This window comes from Oncorhynchus keta, chromosome 35 (genome assembly GCF_023373465.1).
Source record: "Oncorhynchus keta strain PuntledgeMale-10-30-2019 chromosome 35, Oket_V2, whole genome shotgun sequence".
NCBI lineage: Eukaryota > Metazoa > Chordata > Actinopteri > Salmoniformes > Salmonidae > Oncorhynchus > Oncorhynchus keta.
In genome coordinates this window covers 65,995,761-66,016,338 of record NC_068455.1, presented here as the reverse complement: position 1 = coordinate 66,016,338, position 20,578 = coordinate 65,995,761, and the positions used below count along the sequence as shown (strand labels likewise).

General features: G+C 40.2%; 1 protein-coding gene across 50 annotated transcripts; it reads left to right on the top strand.

The window, feature by feature from the left end:
- The first annotated feature begins 427 nt into the window (after positions 1-427).
- Positions 428-20,122, top strand: LOC118368863 (dentin sialophosphoprotein-like). 50 transcript variants are annotated; one of them, XM_052497283.1, is made up of 21 exons: positions 428-493; positions 848-888; positions 9,150-9,252; positions 9,408-9,532; positions 9,705-9,775; positions 9,876-10,007; positions 10,671-10,763; positions 10,927-11,055; positions 11,407-11,535; positions 12,500-12,522; positions 12,642-12,676; positions 12,879-13,418; positions 13,452-14,582; positions 14,699-14,726; positions 14,766-15,100; positions 15,237-15,434; positions 16,971-17,234; positions 17,433-17,498; positions 17,565-17,630; positions 17,692-18,148; positions 18,200-20,122. In XM_052497283.1, the coding sequence occupies exons 2-21, from the start codon at positions 858-860 to the stop codon at positions 18,918-18,920; spliced, it is 4,677 nt and encodes a 1,558-aa protein (XP_052353243.1). In that variant the 5' UTR covers positions 428-493; positions 848-857; the 3' UTR covers positions 18,921-20,122. The 50 variants fall into 50 exon arrangements, with proteins under 50 accessions (XP_052353243.1, XP_052353244.1, XP_052353247.1 ...); XM_052497284.1 differs by lacking the exons at positions 15,237-15,434; positions 16,971-17,234 and adding exons at positions 15,669-15,696; positions 16,561-16,871 and having other exon boundaries at positions 14,766-14,902; positions 17,235-17,630; XM_052497287.1 differs by having other exon boundaries at positions 15,237-15,368; positions 17,037-17,102; positions 17,367-17,630.
- The last annotated feature ends 456 nt before the right edge of the window (positions 20,123-20,578 follow it).

Sequence of the window (20,578 nt, the reverse complement as noted above, 5' to 3'; positions counted from 1 at the left end):
AGTCACCTTCCTGATGGCCTCATGGGTGCCATCCCCCTTATGACACCAGTGTAGCCAATGGCAACATTTGCAAAATCAAGATAGAGTACAGATCTCTATGTTATTGGCCATCTCATTTGGTTAAACAAAACATAATGAATGTTCTGTAATTTTACAATGTTGTAGTTAGATATGTTTTCAATGTTCTTGAATGACTTTGATATGCTGTTTTAACTCTAAAACCTCTTTCTTTGCATTCCCTTTATTTTACAGGATTTTGTGCGTCAACCCTAAATTTAACAGAAGCATAGGCTAACACAACATACGGAATAGTCTACCTCACAAGGTTTTCTAAACTCAGCTTTCTGTCTATTTTGAAGGTGTGTCTATTTTTTAGGTTAGGCCTATTTAAATCGAAAGTGAAGTTTTGGAGAGATTTATCAGCTCTGCAGTCAAGTGTCTGTTCGTATACATGTACACTCTCCTGAAAGCTGCTCAACAGTTAACGAAAACGGTAAGCTTGGAATAAACTGTAAAGAAGGATACAACCCATTATAGTAAAATATTTTAGCCTATATGATTATTCACTTTCAGTGTTCAATTTTCCACTGCAAGATATGTCTATATAGTTAGGCGATTAACTCATGAATATTTTTTGTTTCACTGTTTAGGAAGGGTTCAGCTCGATGCATTAGCCTAGATCTAAAAACGTTATTGTATTTACTTACTAGAAATGTATATTTTAATGTAGCCAACCCGACCAGTCTACAATTTAAATGACATTTGTGTATATAAATATATTTTTCTCCTTCACATACTTTATAATTTTTGTATATAAATATATTTTTCTCCTTCACATACTTTATAGTGAGGGATTTATGATGCATTCATTATGCACAACAGACACAGGTACCGTACCGTAACACATCGCACACACACACACACACACACACACACACACACACACACACACACACACACACACACACACACACACACACACACACACAGCAAAATCAGTTGTTTCACACATTATTCTGAATTCTGCTGCTTTAAATACGACACACCAGCGCACGATTTCCCAAAAGCATCTTAAGGCTAAATTCATCATTAGAACGTAAGAGAATCTTTACATTTCCGAGCCGTTTCCCAAAACCACTTGAAATCAACGCCTGCCTTAGACCACTCGTAGAACAGCTGTGCCTCGTTAGATCACCTTCTGTCCTCCTGCGTCACTTTACACGCAGAAAATCTATGCTAAACATAGAATGAAGACGTTAATCAGTCTCTCTGTGACCACCGAAAACGTCCTAAATTAATATAAATAGCCGAAATAGTTTGTACCTAAGAGTATTAGTGCCAAGTGAAGATAACAAAAAATAAACAGCGATTTCTGGTGGTACTTCGATACATTTATATTTGCTGCATGTACTTGCTGCATGTACTTTAAAAAAAGTTACATTATTTCGATAATAAAGTGCCATTATTTCGAGAATAGTTGAAATATTTCGAGAATAAAGTAGCAATATTCCGAGATTAAAGACAACATGTTGAGAATAAAATCGACATTTTAAAAATAAAGTTACCGTCATATTTCAAGATTAAAGTATGGGCTTTGGTTTTTAATTGCCCCCTGTTGCTGTGCGCGCCACTTTTGAAATGCCCAAGGTAGAGATGACTGGTGAAACTATACTTTAGAATTTGCTTTAGTAACAAGGAATTTCTTTCTCTTTTAGCTCATAATAACCATATTATTATGTTTATTAAGCCCTAGAAGAGTTTGTGCCACAGCTTGGGTCTTTTCAGAAGGAGAACCACACAGCCATGGATGAGGTATTTCATCCAAATCCGTGTCCTTTGGTAGGTGTATCACACTCGCAGTGGTGTAAAGTAATTAAGTAAAAATACTTGAAAGTACTACTTCAGTCGTTTTTGGGGGGTATCTGTACTTTCCTGTACAATTTATATTTTTTAACAACTTTTACTTCACTACATTCCTAAAGAAAAGTATGTACTTTTTACTCCATACGTTTTCCCTGGCACCCAAAAGTACTCGTTACATTTTAAATGCTTAGCAGAAACTGACCATTGTCTAATTCACACATTTATCAAGAGAATATCCCTGATCATCACTACTGCCTCCGATTGGTGGGCTCACTAAACACATGCTTCGTTTGTAAATTATGTCTGAGTGTTAGAGTGTGCCCCTGGCTATCCGTAAATTTAAAAAACAAGAACATGGTGCCGTCTACTTTGCTTAACGTAAGGAATTTGAAATTATTTATACTTTTACTTTATATGCTTGAGTATATTAAAACCAAATACCTGTAGACTTTTGCTCAAGTATGATTTTACTGGGTGACTTTCCCAAGTATGACAGGTGGGTACTTTTTCCACCACTGCACACACGTTCAAACAGGCGTCACTGCACAAATATATGCAATTTTTAGCAGACGTTTTTATCCAATGCGATTTACATTCGTACGTGCATACATACCATTCTAACCACCATGGTGCGTTGTTAGACTGCAAATATTGATTAGTTTTGTGTCCTTCGAATTCGCTACAATGTTATCCTCAATATCTTGCGTATGCCAACACCTTGCATAGTATTTTAGAGTAACAGCTAGGCCAGCAGCCTATATGTTACAACGAAAGGTTAACTTACAAATGTGTGCGTAATGGCATAGTGTTCTATGTACACTTACAAGGAAGTAACCTCATACGTCTATGCTTATTATGTTGTGAATGTAAATCACGGATTGTGTGGAGAAGGATAGCACGTCCGTGTCGGGCTCATGGGCTGCCCGTAAACCCTGGTCATGGACTTTGTATAGCAACGGGGCAGGCTAAAGCCCTGTCTGAGACCGCAATTTTACGGTCCATTATTATAACCTAACAGGTCTAGCTTCTCGCCTCTAAGGTGAGCAAATGGTAGCCTAAGTTAGTATAGCTGACAAATATCCTATAAAGGGAGACAATATCCCTGTTTTTGGATAACCTATGCATCCTTCATTCCTCGCATCCTTGAAGACATCATCTATAGAGGGATAGTGAAAGGAGATATTCTGCTAGGCTACCAACCCAGTCATGTCAGATCAGTGATGATTTATTTTTATAAACTGGGTGGTTCAAGCACTGGATGCTGATACCACACTGACAGCTGTGGTATATCAGACCTTACATTACGCATATGACTGACAAAACATGTATTTTTACTGCTCTAATTACATTGGTAACCAGTTTATAATATCAATAAGGCACCTCAGGGGTTGTGTTATATGGCCAATATACCACGGCTAAGGCCTGTATCCAAGCACTCTGCGTTGCATTGTGCATAAGAACAGCCTTATTGCTTGAATAGCCTATCATAATTTATCCAATAGGCCTACTGTGTGTATATATAGATCAATGATTATTTCAAGAAAAGGTGAATCCCCACTGCACTGAGGCTAGGAAACACTGTCACCACCGATAAATCCACTATAAATAAAAACATTTATGGCTGGCCATGCTTTCCACCTGGCTACCCTTACCCCGGTCAACAGCCCTGCACCCCCCAGAGCAACTTGCCCAAGCCTCCCCATTTCTCCTTCACCCAAATCCAGATAGCTGACGTTCTTAAAGAGTTGCAAAATCTGGATCCCTACAAATCAGCCAGGCTAGACAATCTGGACCCTCTCTTTCTCTTTCAATTCTTGCAACCCCTTTTACTAGCCTGTTCAAACTCTTTTTTTGTATCGTCTAAGATTCCCAAAGATTGGAAAGTTGTCGTGGTCATCCCCCTCTTCAAAGGGGGAGACACTCTAGACCCAAACTGCTAAAGACCTATATCTATCCTACCCTGCCTTTCTTTTTTCGAAAGCCAAGTTAACAAACAGATCACCGACCATTTAGAATCCCACCGTACCTTCTCCACTATGCAATCTGGTTTCCGAGCTGGTCATGGGTGCATCTCAGCCACGCTCAAGGTCCTAAACAATATCATAACCGCCATCAATAAGAGACAATACTGTGCAGCTTTATTCATCGACCTGGTCAAGGCTTTCAACTCTGTTAATCACCACATTCTTATCGGCAGACTCAAAAGCCTTGTTTTCTCAAATGACTGCCTCGCCTGGTTCACCAACTACTTCTCAGACAGTGTTCAGTGTGTCAAATAGGAGGGACTGTTGTCCAGACCTCTGGCAGTCTCTATGGGGATGCCACAGGATTCAATTCTCGGGCCAAATTGTCTCTGTATACATCAATGATGTTGTTCTTGCTGCTGGTGTTTCTCTGATCCACCTCTATGCAGGCGACACCATTCTGTATACTTCTGGCCCTTCTTTGGACACTGTGTTAACTAACCTCCAGACGAGCTTCAATGCCATACAACTCTCCTTCCGTGGCCTCCAACAGCTCTTAAATGCAAGTAAAACTAAATGCATGCTCTTCAACCGATCGCTGCCCACACCTGCCCGCCCGTCCAGCATCACTACTCTGGACGGTTCTGACTTAGAATATGTGGACAACTACAAATACCTAGGTGTCTGGTTAAACCGTAAACTCTCCTTCCAGACTCACATGAAGCATCTCCAATCCAAAATTAATCTAGAATCGGCTTCCTATTTCTCAACAAAGCATCCTTCACTTATGCTGCCAAACATACAGTGGGGCAAAAAAGTATTTAGTCAGCCAGAAATTGTGCAAGTTCTCCCACTTAAAAAGATGAGAGAGGCCTGTAATTTTCATAATAGGTACACTTCAACTATAAAAATTAGAAAAAAATCCAGAAAATCACATTGTAGAATTTTTTATGAATTTAATTTGCAAAATATGGTGGAAAATAAGTATTTGGTCACCTACAAACAAGCAAGATTTCTGGCTCTCACAGACCTGTAACTTCTTCTTTAAGAGGCTCCTCTGTCCTCCACTCGTTACCTGTATTAATGGCACCTGTTTGAACTTGTTATCAGTATAAAAGACACCTGTCAACAACCTCAAACAGTTACACTCCAAACACCAATATGGCCAAGACCAAAGAGCTGTCAAAGGACACCAGAAACAAAATTGTAGACTTGGCTGAATCTGCAATAAGTAAGCAGCTTGGTTTGAAGAAATCAACTGTGGGAGCAATTATTAGTAAATGGAAGACATACAAGACCACTGATAATCTCCCTCGATCTGGGGCTCCACGCAAGATCTCACCCCGTGGGGTCAAAATGATCACAAGAACGGTGAGCAAAAATCCCAGAAGACGATTGAGAGAATGTCATATGGTCAGATGAAACCAAAATAGAACTTTTTGGTAAAAACTCAACTCGTCGTGTTTGGAGGACAAAGCATGCTGAGTTGCATCCAAAGAGCACCATACCTACTGTGAAGCATGGGGGTGGAAACATCATGCTTTGGGGCTGTTTTTCTGCAAAGAGACCAGGACGACTGATCCGTGTAAAGGAAAGAATGAATGGGGCCATGTATCGTGAGTGAAAACCTCCTTCCACCAGCAAGGGCATTGAAGATGAAACGTGGCTGGGTCTTTCAGCATGACAATGATCCCAAACACACCGCCCGGGCAACGAAGGAGTGGCTTCGTAAGAAGCATTTCAAGGTCCTGGAGTGGCCTAGCCAGTCTCCAGATTTCAACCCCATAGAAAATATTTGGAGGGAGTTGAAAGTCCGTGTTGCCCAACAACAGCCCCAAAACATCACTGCTCTAGAGGAGATCTGCATGGAGGAATGGGCCAAAATACCAGCAACAGTGTGTGATAACCTTGTGAAGACTTACAGAAAACGTTTGACCTCTGTCATTGCCAATAAAGGGTATATGACAAAGTATTGAGATAAACCTTTGTTATTGACCAAATACTTATTTTCCACCATAATTTGCAAATAAATTCATAAAAAATCCTACAATGTGATTTTCTGGATTTCTTTTTCTCATTTTGTCTGTCATAGTTGAAGTGTACCTATGATAAAAATTACAGGCCTCTCTCATCTTTTTGAGTGGGAGAACTTGCACAATTCGTGGCTGACTAAATACTTGTTTACCCCACTGTACCCTCGTAAAACTTACTATCCTACCGATCCTTGACTTCGGTGATGTCATTTGCAAAATAGCCTCCAACACTCTACTCAGAAAATTGGATGCAGTCTATCACAGTGCCATCCGTTTTCGTCACCAAAGCCCCATATACTACCCACCACTGCGACCTGTATGCTCTCATTGGCTGGCCCTCGCTACATATTCGTCGTCAAACCCACTGGCTCCAGGTCATCTATACGTCTTTGCTTGGTAAAGCCCCGCCTTATCTCAGCTCACTGGTCACCATAGCAGCACCCACCCATAGCACATGCTCCAGTAGGTATATTTCACTGGTCACCCCCAAAAGCCATTTCCAACTTTGGCCGCCTTTCCTTCCAGTTCTCTGCTGCTAATGACTGGAACAAACTGGAGTGATAGAGCACCAGCTGTCTGAGCAGCTCACAGATCACTGCACCTGTACATAGCCCATCTGTAAATAACCCATCCAACTACCTCATCCCCATACTGTTATTTTATTTTTAGCTCCTTTGCACCCCAGTATCTCTACTTGCACATTCATCTTCTGCACATCTATCACTCCAGTGTTTAATTGCTAAATTGTAAATATTTTGCCACTATGGCCTATTTATTGGCTCACCTCCCTTATTCTACCTCATTTGCACACACTGCACATAGACTTTTTATATTGTTTTATTTACTGTATGTTTGTTTATTATATGTGTAAGTCTGTTGTTGTTTGTGTCGTACTGCTTTGCTTTATCTTGGCCAGGTCGCAGTTGTAAATGAGAACTTGTTCTCAACTCGTCCACCTGGTTAAATAAAGTTGAATTAAAATAATATAAATACAAAATTATTGTATTCAAACAGCTCCTCAGATTAGCTGCTTTGCACAGCAGGAGTTGTCTCTCATCCCACAAATACATTTGCATAAAATCCCTGCTTAATTTTTCATCCCTCCCGCAGCCGTTGGATAGGCTTATAATTTACTTTCACTTGCCCACTGTACCATACCATTAGCCTATAGGTTAAGGTATTCAATTAAGGCATTCAATCTAGTGGGCGATACAGGTTTATAATGGGCTGCAAAATTGCAGTGTTGTAGCGAATTTGGAGAGCAGCTTGACATGGGACACATACAAACTCATAGTCTCCAGGATCCCAAGATAATTTGTTTTTTGAGAATGCTTACATAGCCTACTAGCATATAGTCTTTAGAAGGATAGTTGCCATATGGGGGAAATACTACCGTTTGTAAAGCACCACGGATAAGGTCATTAATAGTTGCCATTTTAAGGTGTTCGCTTAGGCTACGCAGCAGAATTTGGAGGGTGGACTGACTGGGACTCAACCCCAGTTCTCCTCTCATTCAGCGACAGTGCCAAGAAAGTTTTTATTTTGTGCTCATAATGCACTAAGGCATTAGAAGAGTGTACTGCATGCCCATAGTTGAAATTTGGTGTGTGTGTGCGAGTAGTTAGATCATTAGATTGATACGGGTGAGTGCGCAGTGACGCCTGTTGAACTAGTGTATTAGATCATTAGATTGATGGCCATTTGTTTGGTTTGCCCCTACTTTTACCCCCCCCCCCACACACACACACACTCCTGCACACGCACACCTGCATACACAAGATGGTTAGATTACTTGTTAGATATTACTGCATTGTCGGAACTAGAAGCACAAGCATTTCTCTACACTCGCATTAACATCTGCTAACCATGTGTATGTGACCAATAACATTTTATTTTATTTGACACACACAACCAACTTGTCTCTAACTATGTATGTAACCACTGTTCCTCCTGAAAATAATCTGTGGCACAACCTCCAGGTCCTAATAATTATAATAATATGGTTATCATGTAGTAAAATAGCAAGGATTTCCTTGTCATTAAAGACAATTCTAAAGTATAGTTTCACCAGTCAGCTACCTCAAGCATTTCAACAGTGGCGTGCAAAGCGTTAGGGAGCTCGGGAGACATGCAATTAACCAAATTCCATACTTTAATCTTTAAATATAACTGTGACTTTATTCTCAATCAAATGTTTCATTTATTCCCGAAACATTGCCACTTGTCACGTCTACTCCTGCTCCCTCTCTCCAGCCTTCAACATCGCCGTTCTACTAACCACTGGCCCTGGCAACCAATATTACGCACACCTGCCCCCCCACATTAAGCACACCTACTCCCCATCATTAAGCACACCTGGACTTTATCATCACCTTGATTACCTTTAGCCCTCAGTAGCCTCAGTATTGGTTTGTTTACATGTTCAGTACGCATCTCCTCTTTTGTTAATTTGCCTTGCATCATTGTTATTTAACTCTCCTCACTGCATATACATGACACCACTTTATTCTCAAAATATTTCCACTTTATTCTCAAAATATTTCCACTTTATTCTCAAAATATTTCCACTTTATTCTTGAAATATCGCCACTTTATTCTCAAAATAAATACTGTTACTTTATTCTCAAAATATTTCCACTTTATTCTTGAAATATCGCCACTTTATTCTCAAAATAAATACTGTTACTTTATTCTCAAAATATTTCCACTTTATTCTCAAAATATTTCCACTTTATTCTCAAAATATTTCCACTTTATTCTTGAAATATCGCCACTTTATTCTCAAAATAAATACTGTTACTTTATTCTCAAAATATTTCCACTTTATTCTCAAAATATTTCCACTTTATTCTCAAAATATTTCCACTTTATTCTCAAAATATTTCCACGTTATTCTCAAAATATTTCCACTTTATTCTCAAAATATTTCCACTTTATTTCTTGAAATATCGCCACTTTATTCTCAAAATAAATACTGTTACTTTATTCTCAAAATAAATATTTCCACTTTTCTAAAGTACAGTCACGCAAGACAAGACTGTATAGCAAATATCCATATTTTAAAAGTTGTGGACAGAACACTTTGGTATAGCCTAGATTTAATTTTCCTGAAAATATATGTGGTGTGAGGAGTCTTAGGAAAATCTGGCTAATACCTGGCAATCATTAATTGAACAGGTATAAATTACATGTTTGTAAGTAAATGTGTTAAATTTGTGAACACAAACAAGTCAATGTCCCACAAAAACCCTTCAGCTTTATATGAGACTAATTGATGTCCTTGATTTAGGCTACCATCCCCATGGTTTGATTAATCAAGGGGCAACCTGTTATTTAAACAGTGTGCTGCAGGTGTTCTTCATGACCAAGGACTTCAGAGAGGCTATTGAAAGGTTTGGATCTAGGCTCACTCATGCGCAAAGTATATTTTCTCCCCATGAAAATGTCAGAACCTGACTTGTTATACTTTGATATGAATGCATCTTAAATAAATGGTAATAAAAATAGTACAATTAGTCAGTAACAGATCTCAATTGTCTCCCCACAGTCAGGTATTTCCTAATGATCAAGAACAAGAGACCATTGATCACAAGCTTAAAAGGCTGTTTCAAAAATTAAAAGAGAAAGAAGCTGACACAAAGGACATTTCTTGGACATTGGACATTCAAACCGGTAAGCTGAGCTGCTGAGAAAAATAAGCATTTTATCCGTCCACAACAGGTTGAGCAATTGCAATTGTCGTGGTGTCATCATTGCACAACTCCAATGATATCATTACTGGAGTAGTGAAACGTGATATTCTACAAATAGAACAACATGATCTATCATTGTGTTCTTCCCCCAGTATATGAGCAACGTGACGCCGCTGAGTTTTTTGAGAAGATTTTAAGCACGGTCAAGAATAATGTGTCTAAGGTACTGCATTACTGAGATCATATTGTACAAAACCTTTAAGGGGAACATTAAATTATGTAAATGTTTACATTATAAGAATATTATATGTTTGTATCTTTAGATCTTCGAAGGACAATTGTCGCACACTATCTCCTGTGCAAATAGTCATATTTCCAATATTGAACCTGGTCCATTTTGGGTTCTGCCCCTCTCCATGGACGTAACCTTAGGCCCTGGTCAAAGCTACAGTGTGGTATGGAAAATATATAACACAGGTAACTGCCAAAATAAAGGAAGTGTCTTAATCAGGTGTTGAGCCAGATTAGCTTCAATGCACCTTGGCATAGATTCTACAAGTGTCTGGAACTCTATTGGAGGGATGCAACACCATTTTTTTTTCACAAGAAATTCCATAATTTGGTGATTTGTTGATGGTGTTATAAAACGGTGTCTCGGGTGTGGCTGTAGAATCTCCCATAAGTGTTCAATTAAGTTGAGAACTGGTAACTGAGACAGCCATGGCATATGGTTTACATAGTATTCATGCTATGTAAACATGCTCATGCTCATCCAACCATTAATTGACCACTAGTGTCCCGTGGATGGGGGCATTGTTATTCTATGGGGGCACAGCCATGGTAGCTAAGTAATGGCCAGAATAATGGCCTACCTAGCATTTTTATACATGTCCCTCAGCATAATAGGGATTTTAATTTCTTAATTTCTTAATTAACTCGGGAACCACACCTATGTGGAAGCAACTGCTTACAATATATACTTTGTAGGCTATCCCGCGTTTCCATTATTTTTGCAGTTACCTGTAGCAGCTCAGTGTTTGGAAACAAGGCAAATATGAAAATATATGTCAGGAGGTGCAAGAGAGGATATTTACTAATGTGTTTGTATGTGTTTTCAGAATGACGGTTTTGAGGAGTTTTTTGAGAAATCAACTATCACTGGGGACAAGCTGTACTGTGCTAAATGCAATGAAGAAGTGGAAGCAACAACTGTAATTAATATCTTTAAAGTTGTCTTTTAAAATCACTGATTGTATCACAAGTCTCTGGAAGTGTGTCACAGGCTTTTCAAAGCACATTGACGGTTCGAATGTCACTGTATCTTTATTTAGAGACTGTAATAATAATGACTGAGAGTGGGTTTTGTTCCACCAGGCATGTAAGATGGTACATCACCCAGAGATTCTGACTCTGCTACTCAAGAGGTTTGAGTTTGACTACCATGGGATGACATATGTCAAAATTAAGCGCTCTGTGGACGTTCCTCACAAATTACAGACAGAGGTAACTACAAAACTGTCTTTATTTGATAGGTTGTTTATCACAGATTGTATCATGGAGGTTGGCCTTGGAAAGTGTTAGACCTACAATCACTTCTATATTAGATAGATCTCTTGAACTGTGGCTAGCATTCTTACCTCAAGACCAAAATGTTTGAACTTCAACTACCCAGGTGGAGTACTCCTGAAAGGTTTCTGCAATATTTTATTTAGGCAAGGACAAGTAGCACAAGGTGACATATATTATATTATTACATAACCGATTTCTATCGTTTTTATTCTCTCCTACATAAATGTTATATTTTCATCTGTAGTTCATGGAATATATTTTTTATTGTCTGATTGCTCTGAACAGAATGGGGCATATGAACTCTATGCAATTGTGGACCATGAAGGAAGTCTAAGAAGTGGACATTACACTGCTACAATCAGGTCCTATGAGGATCAGAAGTGGTATTTGTTTAATGACAGCAACGTAAGCCTGGTAAGGGGGATTTAAAAATACAGCAGGGAAAGTATACTGGTAGATGGACAATAGGGGGTGGGCATAGGCCTACTGTAAACAGAAGTGTGTGTGGGGGGGGGGGGGTCATACAGTATGTGCTCTGGAGTCGAGAGTTTTACAGCTTGACCAGACTCCGGCTCCGTAAGGAAGAGTTATTACATTGTTGTTGTAATTGGACTTCATTTTATAGTGCCATTTTGTTTGGGTATGAAATGAACTAGACAAAGGTATAACTGAAGAGTTTATTTCCAAAAAGCTATACCCACCAATTTTTCACATTTGTGTTTTTTCATCAGAAATTATTGCTTAGGGGTACCTTCATGTGTGTGTAAAATATTACTGTTCTCATATTTTTGTATATTTGTCTGTGATATGTTGTTGTCTTACCTAGCTATCGATTAATGCACTTACTGTAAGTCACTATGGATACATTTACAAATGTAAATGTTTTACATACTGATTTAATTATTTTACTATTTCTACATTTCTTTATAAAAATGTAGGTATTAGTTACATTTGACTGTGTAAAACCTAGCAGTTCTACTTATTTCTCTGAGTGGGAGTTGGATGTATAGTATTTTGCAAAAAAATATGATTATTTGTCTCTCTGAAAGAAAAAGAAAAACCATCAAGTGACAGATTTTAAAGAACCCCATGCCATGATTAGATAGTGAAAGAACATACCAATCTCATTCTTAATTTCTATAAATAATAAAAGCTAATTTTATAATTTTTAATTTACAAACATTACTGAAAATGGATATATGCGTTTTGGAATGAAACTATTAAAGTTAATTTACTCAAATGTATCCAAATTCAGGTGTGATGAGAAAAAATGGAATATATTTTAATGTTGAATATATTCACCAACACAAATGCAACACTCAATATGTAATGCAGCTGCACATTCTTTCTCCCCCGCCCTGCCCCCTCTTCCATATAGATCACATTGGAACCAAACTTAAGGTAAAATGCACCCCGTTTCATCATTTTGTGTGTGTGTCCATAAAATTAGATATACTTGCCAAAGTTATGATCTTAAATCATATAAAAATGCCCAATATGATTTTTTTCTCTCACTTTAGATCACAAAGTGCTTATCTGCTTATTTATAGGACATGTAAGTTATCAAATATTACCTTTTTGATATGTTTTACTCCTCTTGTCATACAACCTAAAATATCAATATTCTTCAATTGTTTTCTTATTGTTGTCTTCCCATTCTTCCATGATCTATTTACATCTGTAGCCTTAAATACCACATCATTTTTAGTTCTAGTTCTGTGGTATCAAGTACTGTAAAACTGTGACACGTATTGCAGGTGGATACAGACAAGAAGAGGATAAGAGGTCAGGTGGAAACAGAGAGGAAGATGGAAAGAGTGTATGTGGAAAGAAAGAAAAAGAGGGAGAGAAGAAGTTGTCAGGTGGAAACAGAGGAGACGAGGAGGGGAGCTCATGGTCAAAGAGAAGAGGAAATGAAAAGGATGCAGCTAAAAAGACACCAGAATATGAATGGATTGTAAATTGGTTTTACTCATGCATAACAACAATTGGATCATGGGGAAAAAGAGGAGAATATAAAATTGATGCAGATGAAAATAAAGGAGAAGGGGGCAAAAGTACAGATGGGGAGAATGGAGATGGAGGGAAGGAGAGGTCAGGTGCAAAGAGAGAAGATGATAAAACGTCAGGTGAAAAAAGTACAGACGAGGATCAGAGGTCAGGTGGAAACAGTAGTGAGGATGATGACAGGTCCGGTGGAAACAGAAGAGGAGAAGGTGATAAGAGGTCAGGTGGAAACAGTGAGGAAGAGGCTAAGAGGCCAGGTGGAAACAGTATGGAAAAGGATAAGAGGTCAGGTGGAAACAGTGGAGGAGATAATAAGAGGACAGGTGGAAACAGTGAAGAAGAGGAAAAGAGGCCAGGTGGAAACAGAGAAGGTGATAAGATATCAGGTAGAAACAGTGAGGAAGAGGATAAGAGGTCAGGTGGAAACAGTGGAGGAGATAATAAGAGGACAGGTGGAAACAGTGAAGAAGAGGAAAAGAGGCCAGGTGGAAACAGAGAAGGTGATAAGATATCAGGTAGAAACAGTGAGGAAGAGGATAAGAGGCCAGGTGGAAACAGAGGAGAAGATGATACAAGGTCAGATGGAAACAGTAGTGAGGATGATGACAGGTCCGGTGGAAACAGAAGAGGAGAAGATGATAAGAGGTCAGGTGGAAGCAGTGGGGAAGATGATACGAGTTCAGGTGGAAGCAGTGGGGAAGATGATACGAGGTCAGTTGGAAACAGTGGAGAAGATCATAACAGGTCCGGTGGAAACAGAAGAGGAGAAGGTGATAAGAGGTCAGGTGGAAACAGTGAAGAAGAGGGTAAGAGGTCAGGTGGAAACAGTAAGGAAGAGGATAAGAGGCCAGGTGGAAACCGTAGAGAATATAATAAGAGGTCAGGTGGAAACAGTATAGAGGATGATGACAGGTCTGGTGGAAACAGAAGAGGAGAAGGTGATAAGAGGTCAGGTGGAAGCAGTGGGGAAGATGATAAGAGGTCAGGTGGAAACAGTATAGAGGATGATGACAGGTCTGGTGGAAACAGAAGAGGAGAAGGTGATAAGAGGTTAGGTGGAAGCAGTGGGGAAGATGATAAGAGGTCAGGTGGAAACCGTGGAGAATATAATAAGAGGTCAGGTGGAAACAGTATAGAGGATGATACAAGGTCAGGTGGAAACAGTATAGAGGATGATGACAGGTCTGGTGGAAACAGAAGAGGAGAAGGTGATAAGAGGTCAGGTGGAAGCAATGGGGAAGATGATACGAGGTCAGGTGGAAACAGAGAAAAAGATGATAAGATGTCAGGTGAAAAAAGTAAGGAAGAGGATCAGAGGTCAGGTGGAAACAGTGGAGAAAATAATAATAGGTCTGATGGAAACAGTAAGGAAGAGGATCAGAGGTCAGGTGGAAACAGTAGTGAGGATAATAATAGGTCTGATGGAAACAGTAAGGAAGAGGATCAGAGGTCAGGTGGAAACAGTGGAGAAAATAAAAAGGTCTGATGGATAAGGAAGAGGAAGAGGTCAGGTGATGGAAACAGTAAGGAAAGGAAGAGGATCAGAGGTCTGATGGAAACAGTCAGTCAGGTGGAAACAGTGGAGAAAATAATAATAGGTCTGATGGAAACAGTAAGGAAGAGGATCAGAGGAGGAGGTCTGATGGAAACAGTAAGGAAGAGGATCAGAGGTCAGGTGGAAACAGTGAGGAAGAGAATAAGAGGTCAGGTGGAAACAGAGAAAAAGATGATAAGATGTCAGGTGAAAAAAGTAAGGAAGAGGATCAGAGGTCAGGTGGAAACAGTAGTGAGGATAATAATAGGTCTGATGGAAACAGTAAGGAAGAGGATCAGAGGTCAGGTGGAAACAGTAGTGAGGATAATAATAGGTCTGATGGAAACAGTAAGGAAGAGGATCAGAGGTCAGGTGGAAACAGTAGTGAGGATAATAATAGGTCTGATGGAAACAGTAAGGAAGAGGATCAGAGGTCAGGTGGAAACAGTAGTGAGAAAATAATAATAGGTCTGATGGAAACAGTAAGGAAGAGGATCAGAGGTCAGGTGGAAACAGTAGTGAGAAGATAATAATAGGTCTGATGGAAACAGTAAGGAAGAGGATCAGAGGTCAGGTGGAAACAGTGGAGAAAATAATAATAGGTCTGATGGAAACAGTAAGGAAGAGGATCAGAGGTCAGGTGGAAACAGTGGAGAAAATAATAATAGGTCTGATGGAAACAGTAAGGAAGAGGATCAGAGGTCAGGTGGAAACAGTAGTGAGGATAATAATAGGTCTGATGGAAACAGTAAGGAAGAGGATCAGAGGTCAGGTGGAAACAGTATAGAAGATGATACAAGCTCGGGTGGAAATAGTAGTGAGGATGATGACAGGTCCGGTGGAAACAGAAGAGGAGAAGGTGATAACAGGTCAGGTGGAAACAGTGAGGAAGAGGATAAGAGGCCAGGTGGAAACAGTAAGGAAGGGGATAAGAGGCCAGGTGGAAACCGTGGAGAATATATTAAGAGGTCAGGTGGAAACAGTAAAGAGGATGATACAAGGTCAGGTGGAAACAGTAGTGAGGATGATGACAGGTCCGGTGGAAACAGACGAGGAGAAGTTGATAAGAGGTCAGGTGGAAACAATAGAGAATATGGTAAGAGGTCAGGTGGAAACAGAGGAGAAGATGATACAAGATCAGGAGGAAACAGGTGTGAGGATGATGACAGGTCCGGTGGACATAGAAGAGGAGTAGGTGATAAGAGGTCAGGTGGAAACAGTGAGGAAGAGGCTAAGAGGCCAGGTGGAAACAGTATGGAAAAGGATAAGAGGTCAGGTGGAAACAGTGGAGGAGATAATAAGAGGACAGGTGGAAACAGTGAAGAAGAGGAAAAGAGGCCAGGTGGAAACAGAGAAGGTGATAAGATATCAGGTAGAAACAGTGAGGAAGAGGATAAGAGGTCAGGTGGAAACAGTGGAGGAGATAATAAGAGGACAGGTGGAAACAGTGAAGAAGAGGAAAAGAGGCCAGGTGGAAACAGAGAAGGTGATAAGATATCAGGTAGAAACAGTGAGGAAGAGGATAAGAGGCCAGGTGGAAACAGAGGAGAAGATGATACAAGGTCAGATGGAAACAGTAGTGAGGATGATGACAGGTCCGGTGGAAACAGAAGAGGAGAAGATGATAAGAGGTCAGGTGGAAGCAGTGGGGAAGATGATACGAGGTCAGGTGGAAGCAGTGGGGAAGATGATACGAGGTCAGTTGGAAACAGTGGAGAAGATCATAACAGGTCCGGTGGAAACAGAAGAGGAGAAGGTGATAAGAGGTCAGGTGGAAACAGTGAAGAAGAGGGTAAGAGGTCAGGTGGAAACAGTAAGGAAGAGGATAAGAGGCCAGGTGGAAACCGTAGAGAATATAATAAGAGGTCAGGTGGAAACAGTATAGAGGATGATGACAGGTCTGGTGGAAACAGAAGAGGAGAAGGTGATAAGAGGTCAGGTGGAAGCAGTGGGGAAGATGATAAGAGGTCAGGTGGAAACAGTATAGAGGATGATGACAGGTCTGGTGGAAACAGAAGAGGAGAAGGTGATAAGAGGTTAGGTGGAAGCAGTGGGGAAGATGATAAGAGGTCAGGTGGAAACTGTGGAGAATATAATAAGAGGTCAGGTGGAAACAGTATAGAGGATGATGACAGGTCTGGTGGAAACAGAAGAGGAGAAGGTGATAAGAGGTCAGGTGGAAGCAATGGGGAAGATGATACGAGGTCAGGTGGAAACAGTGAGGAAGAGAATAAAGGTCAGGTGGAAACAGAGAAAAAAGATGATAAGATGTCAGGTGAAAAAAGTAAGGAAGAGGATCAGAGGTCAGGTGGAAACAGTAGTGAGGATAATAATAGGTCTGATGGAAACAGTAAGGAAGAGGATCAGAGGTCAGGTGGAAACAGTGGAGAAAATAATAATAGGTCTGATGGAAACAGTAAGGAAGAGGATCAGAGGTCAGGTGGAAACAGTGGAGAAAATAATAATAGGTCTGATGGAAACAGTAAGGAAGAGGATCAGAGGTCAGGTGGAAACAGTGGAGAAAATAATAATAGGTCTGATGGAAACAGTAAGGAAGAGGATCAGAGGTCAGGTGGAAACAGAGAAAAAGATGATAAGATGTCAGGTGAAAAAAGTAAGGAAGAGGATCAGAGGTCAGGTGGAAACAGTAGTGAGGATAATAATAGGTCTGATGGAAACAGTAAGGAAGAGGATCAGAGGTCAGGTGGAAACAGTAGTGAGGATAATAATAGGTCTGATGGAAACAGTAAGGAAGAGGATCAGAGGTCAGGTGGAAACAGTGGAGAAAATAATAATAGGTCTGATGGAAACAGTAAGGAAGAGGATCAGAGGTCAGGTGGAAACAGTAGTGAGGATAATAATAGGTCTGATGGAAACAGTAAGGAAGAGGATCAGAGGTCAGGTGGAAACAGTGGAGAAAATAATAATAGGTCTGATGGAAACAGTAAGGAAGAGGATCAGAGGTCAGGTGGAAACAGTAGTGAGGATAATAATAGGTCTGATCAGTAAGGAAGAGGATCAGAGGTCAGGTGGAAACAGTGAGGAAGAGAATAAGAGGTCAGGTGGAAACAGAGAAAAAGATGATAAGATGTCAGGTGAAAAAAGTAAGGAAGAGGATCAGAGGTCAGGTGGAAACAGTAGTGAGGATAATAATAGGTCTGATGGAAACAGTAAGGAAGAGGATCAGAGGTCAGGTGGAAACAGTAGTGAGGATAATAATAGGTCTGATGGAAACAGTAAGGAAGAGGATCAGAGGTCAGGTGGAAACAGTAGTGAGGATAATAATAGGTCTGATGGAAACAGTAAGGAAGAGGATCAGAGGTCAGGTGGAAACAGTGGAGAAAATAATAATAGGTCTGATGGAAACAGTAAGGAAGAGGATCAGAGGTCAGGTGGAAACAGTGGAGAAAATAATAATAGGTCTGATGGAAACAGTAAGGAAGAGGATCAGAGGTCAGGTGGAAACAGTAGTGAGGATAATAATAGGTCTGATGGAAGGATCAGGTCAGGTGGAAACAGTGGAGAAAATAATAATAGGTCTGATGGAAACAGTAAGGAAGAGGATCAGAGGTCAGGTGGAAACAGTGGAGAAAATAATAATAGGTCTGATGGAAACAGTAAGGAAGAGGATCAGAGGTCAGGTGGAAACAGTGGAGAAAATAATAATAGGTCTGATGGAAACAGTAAGGAAGAGGATCAGAGGTCAGGTGGAAACAGTAGTGAGGATAATAATAGGTCTGATGGAAACAGTAAGGAAGAGGATCAGAGGTCAGGTGGAAACAGTATAGAAGATGATACAAGCTCGGGTGGAAATAGTAGTGAGGATGATGACAGGTCCGGTGGAAACAGAAGAGGAGAAGGTGATAACAGGTCAGGTGGAAACAGTGAGGAAGAGGATAAGAGGCCAGGTGGAAACAGTAAGGAAGGGGATAAGAGGCCAGGTGGAAACCGTGGAGAATATATTAAGAGGTCAGGTGGAAACAGTAAAGAGGATGATACAAGGTCAGGTGGAAACAGTAGTGAGGATGATGACAGGTCCGGTGGAAACAGACGAGGAGAAGTTGATAAGAGGTCAGGTGGAAACAATAGAGAATATGGTAAGAGGTCAGGTGGAAACAGAGGAGAAGATGATACAAGATCAGGAGGAAACAGGTGTGAGGATGATGACAGGTCCGGTGGACATAGAAGAGGAGTAGGTGATAAGAGTTCAGGTGGAAACAGTGGGGAAGAGGATAAGAGGCCAGGTGAAAACAGTTAGGAAGAGGATAAGAGGTCAGTTGGAAACAGTGGAGAAGATGATAAATGATAAAACTAAATAGTGTGACACAAAATGTTGCCAGAAGTTTGCAAATGTTTGCCACTAGTAGTGAATCTGCGGCAAACCTTTGGCAACGGTAATATGTATTGCCACTAGTGGCAAACAGTTTGCCAGTTTTCTTTCTTGCAAACAATTCTCTTAAGATTCTATTTGATTCTGTGGCAAACATGTGGCAACAATATGTATTGCCACTAGTGGCAAACAGTTTACCAGAAGCCATTCTGGGTGAGCACACAAGTTCCAAGACCAGGAATCGTTGATGACCAATCATGGGGATTACAAAAATTGTTTTGAAAATGGAAACCAAGTTATCTAGCTCGCTACCTACCAAAGTCTGCCGCAACAAATTCCTTTTTGTTACGTTAATTAAACTTCCTAATAAACTTTAAAATTGTTAGCTGATAATTATCACTGAGAAGAATATGAATGTCATACCGTCAACGGCTCTGTATTTCTACATTGTTTAGAGGTCTACTCTAAGCATGAGACACATTTCAGCCAGCTTCCTGTTACAGTATTACTACATCCCATACATCCAGTACATGCCATTTGATGTACACCTTGATCTGAAATACCAGTTTTGACATGACAATGAACACAGCAGGGGAGTTGGCTAAACACACAAACATATCTGGTACCAGGCTAGTCAAATAAGAAACACTCTTTCCACAACAGAAGGAAGAAGAGGTCGCCCGATTATATATAATGCTGCTCCATACTGAATAACTTGCTAGGTGTCAGTAATTGCCTCTTACATCAGAACACCTGACAAAGCCTGGCCTTTGACCCTACCCCTCCCTCTCCAGTACCAGGGTTCAGTACAGACCCCACTGTGGCTGCAGTCCTGGGGGTCAGTTCTGCTGTCTGTCTCCTGGCTGCCCTGATGGTGGACTACGGGAGGTACCACTCCTCCAGAGTCACGGTGCAGGCTGCCCCTGAGGCCCCCAGTGTCGTGCAGTTGCACTCGACTCAATGTGATGTGAATGACTGCTGATGGAAATTCAGAATCCATTAGGGATTTTTTTGTTTGTTTATTGTCTGAAATTAAAATGAATTTCATGCATGTTCAGAAATTGTTGAGACTGTCAACAAGATATGTATTGTTTGTGCATACATTTTTGATAAAAGCACCAAATTTGGAAGAGATGTAGATTTGTGTTCCTTGAAAATATTTATATCTGGTGCCACCCCAAATTTGGTCCCTGGGGGACGTTTCAGCCATGTCTCTAAAGTGCCCCAATTTTGAAGGGACAGCTTCTTCAGGAGATTAATGATCATAGCAATGACATGAATAAATGAAGATATGCATGTATTCCATCACACACCTGACATTCTTAAAGAGACAGTGTGCACCTTTCAATGTAATACATCTCAATTGGAAACAGTGTTTTTACACAATGTAGACACCTAATATTGCTACAAATTCATTTTTAATTTCATTTAAATTTTGTATTAACATTTAGCTTTTATAATAAACAAATGTATTTACAGGGCACAACATGTGCTTCAAAAGGACAGAATTCATATAGGCCCTATAAAGGCTGTATCAATCAATTTAAAAATGGTATGTCTGGTGCTCCTAAATTGTATGTGGTGCT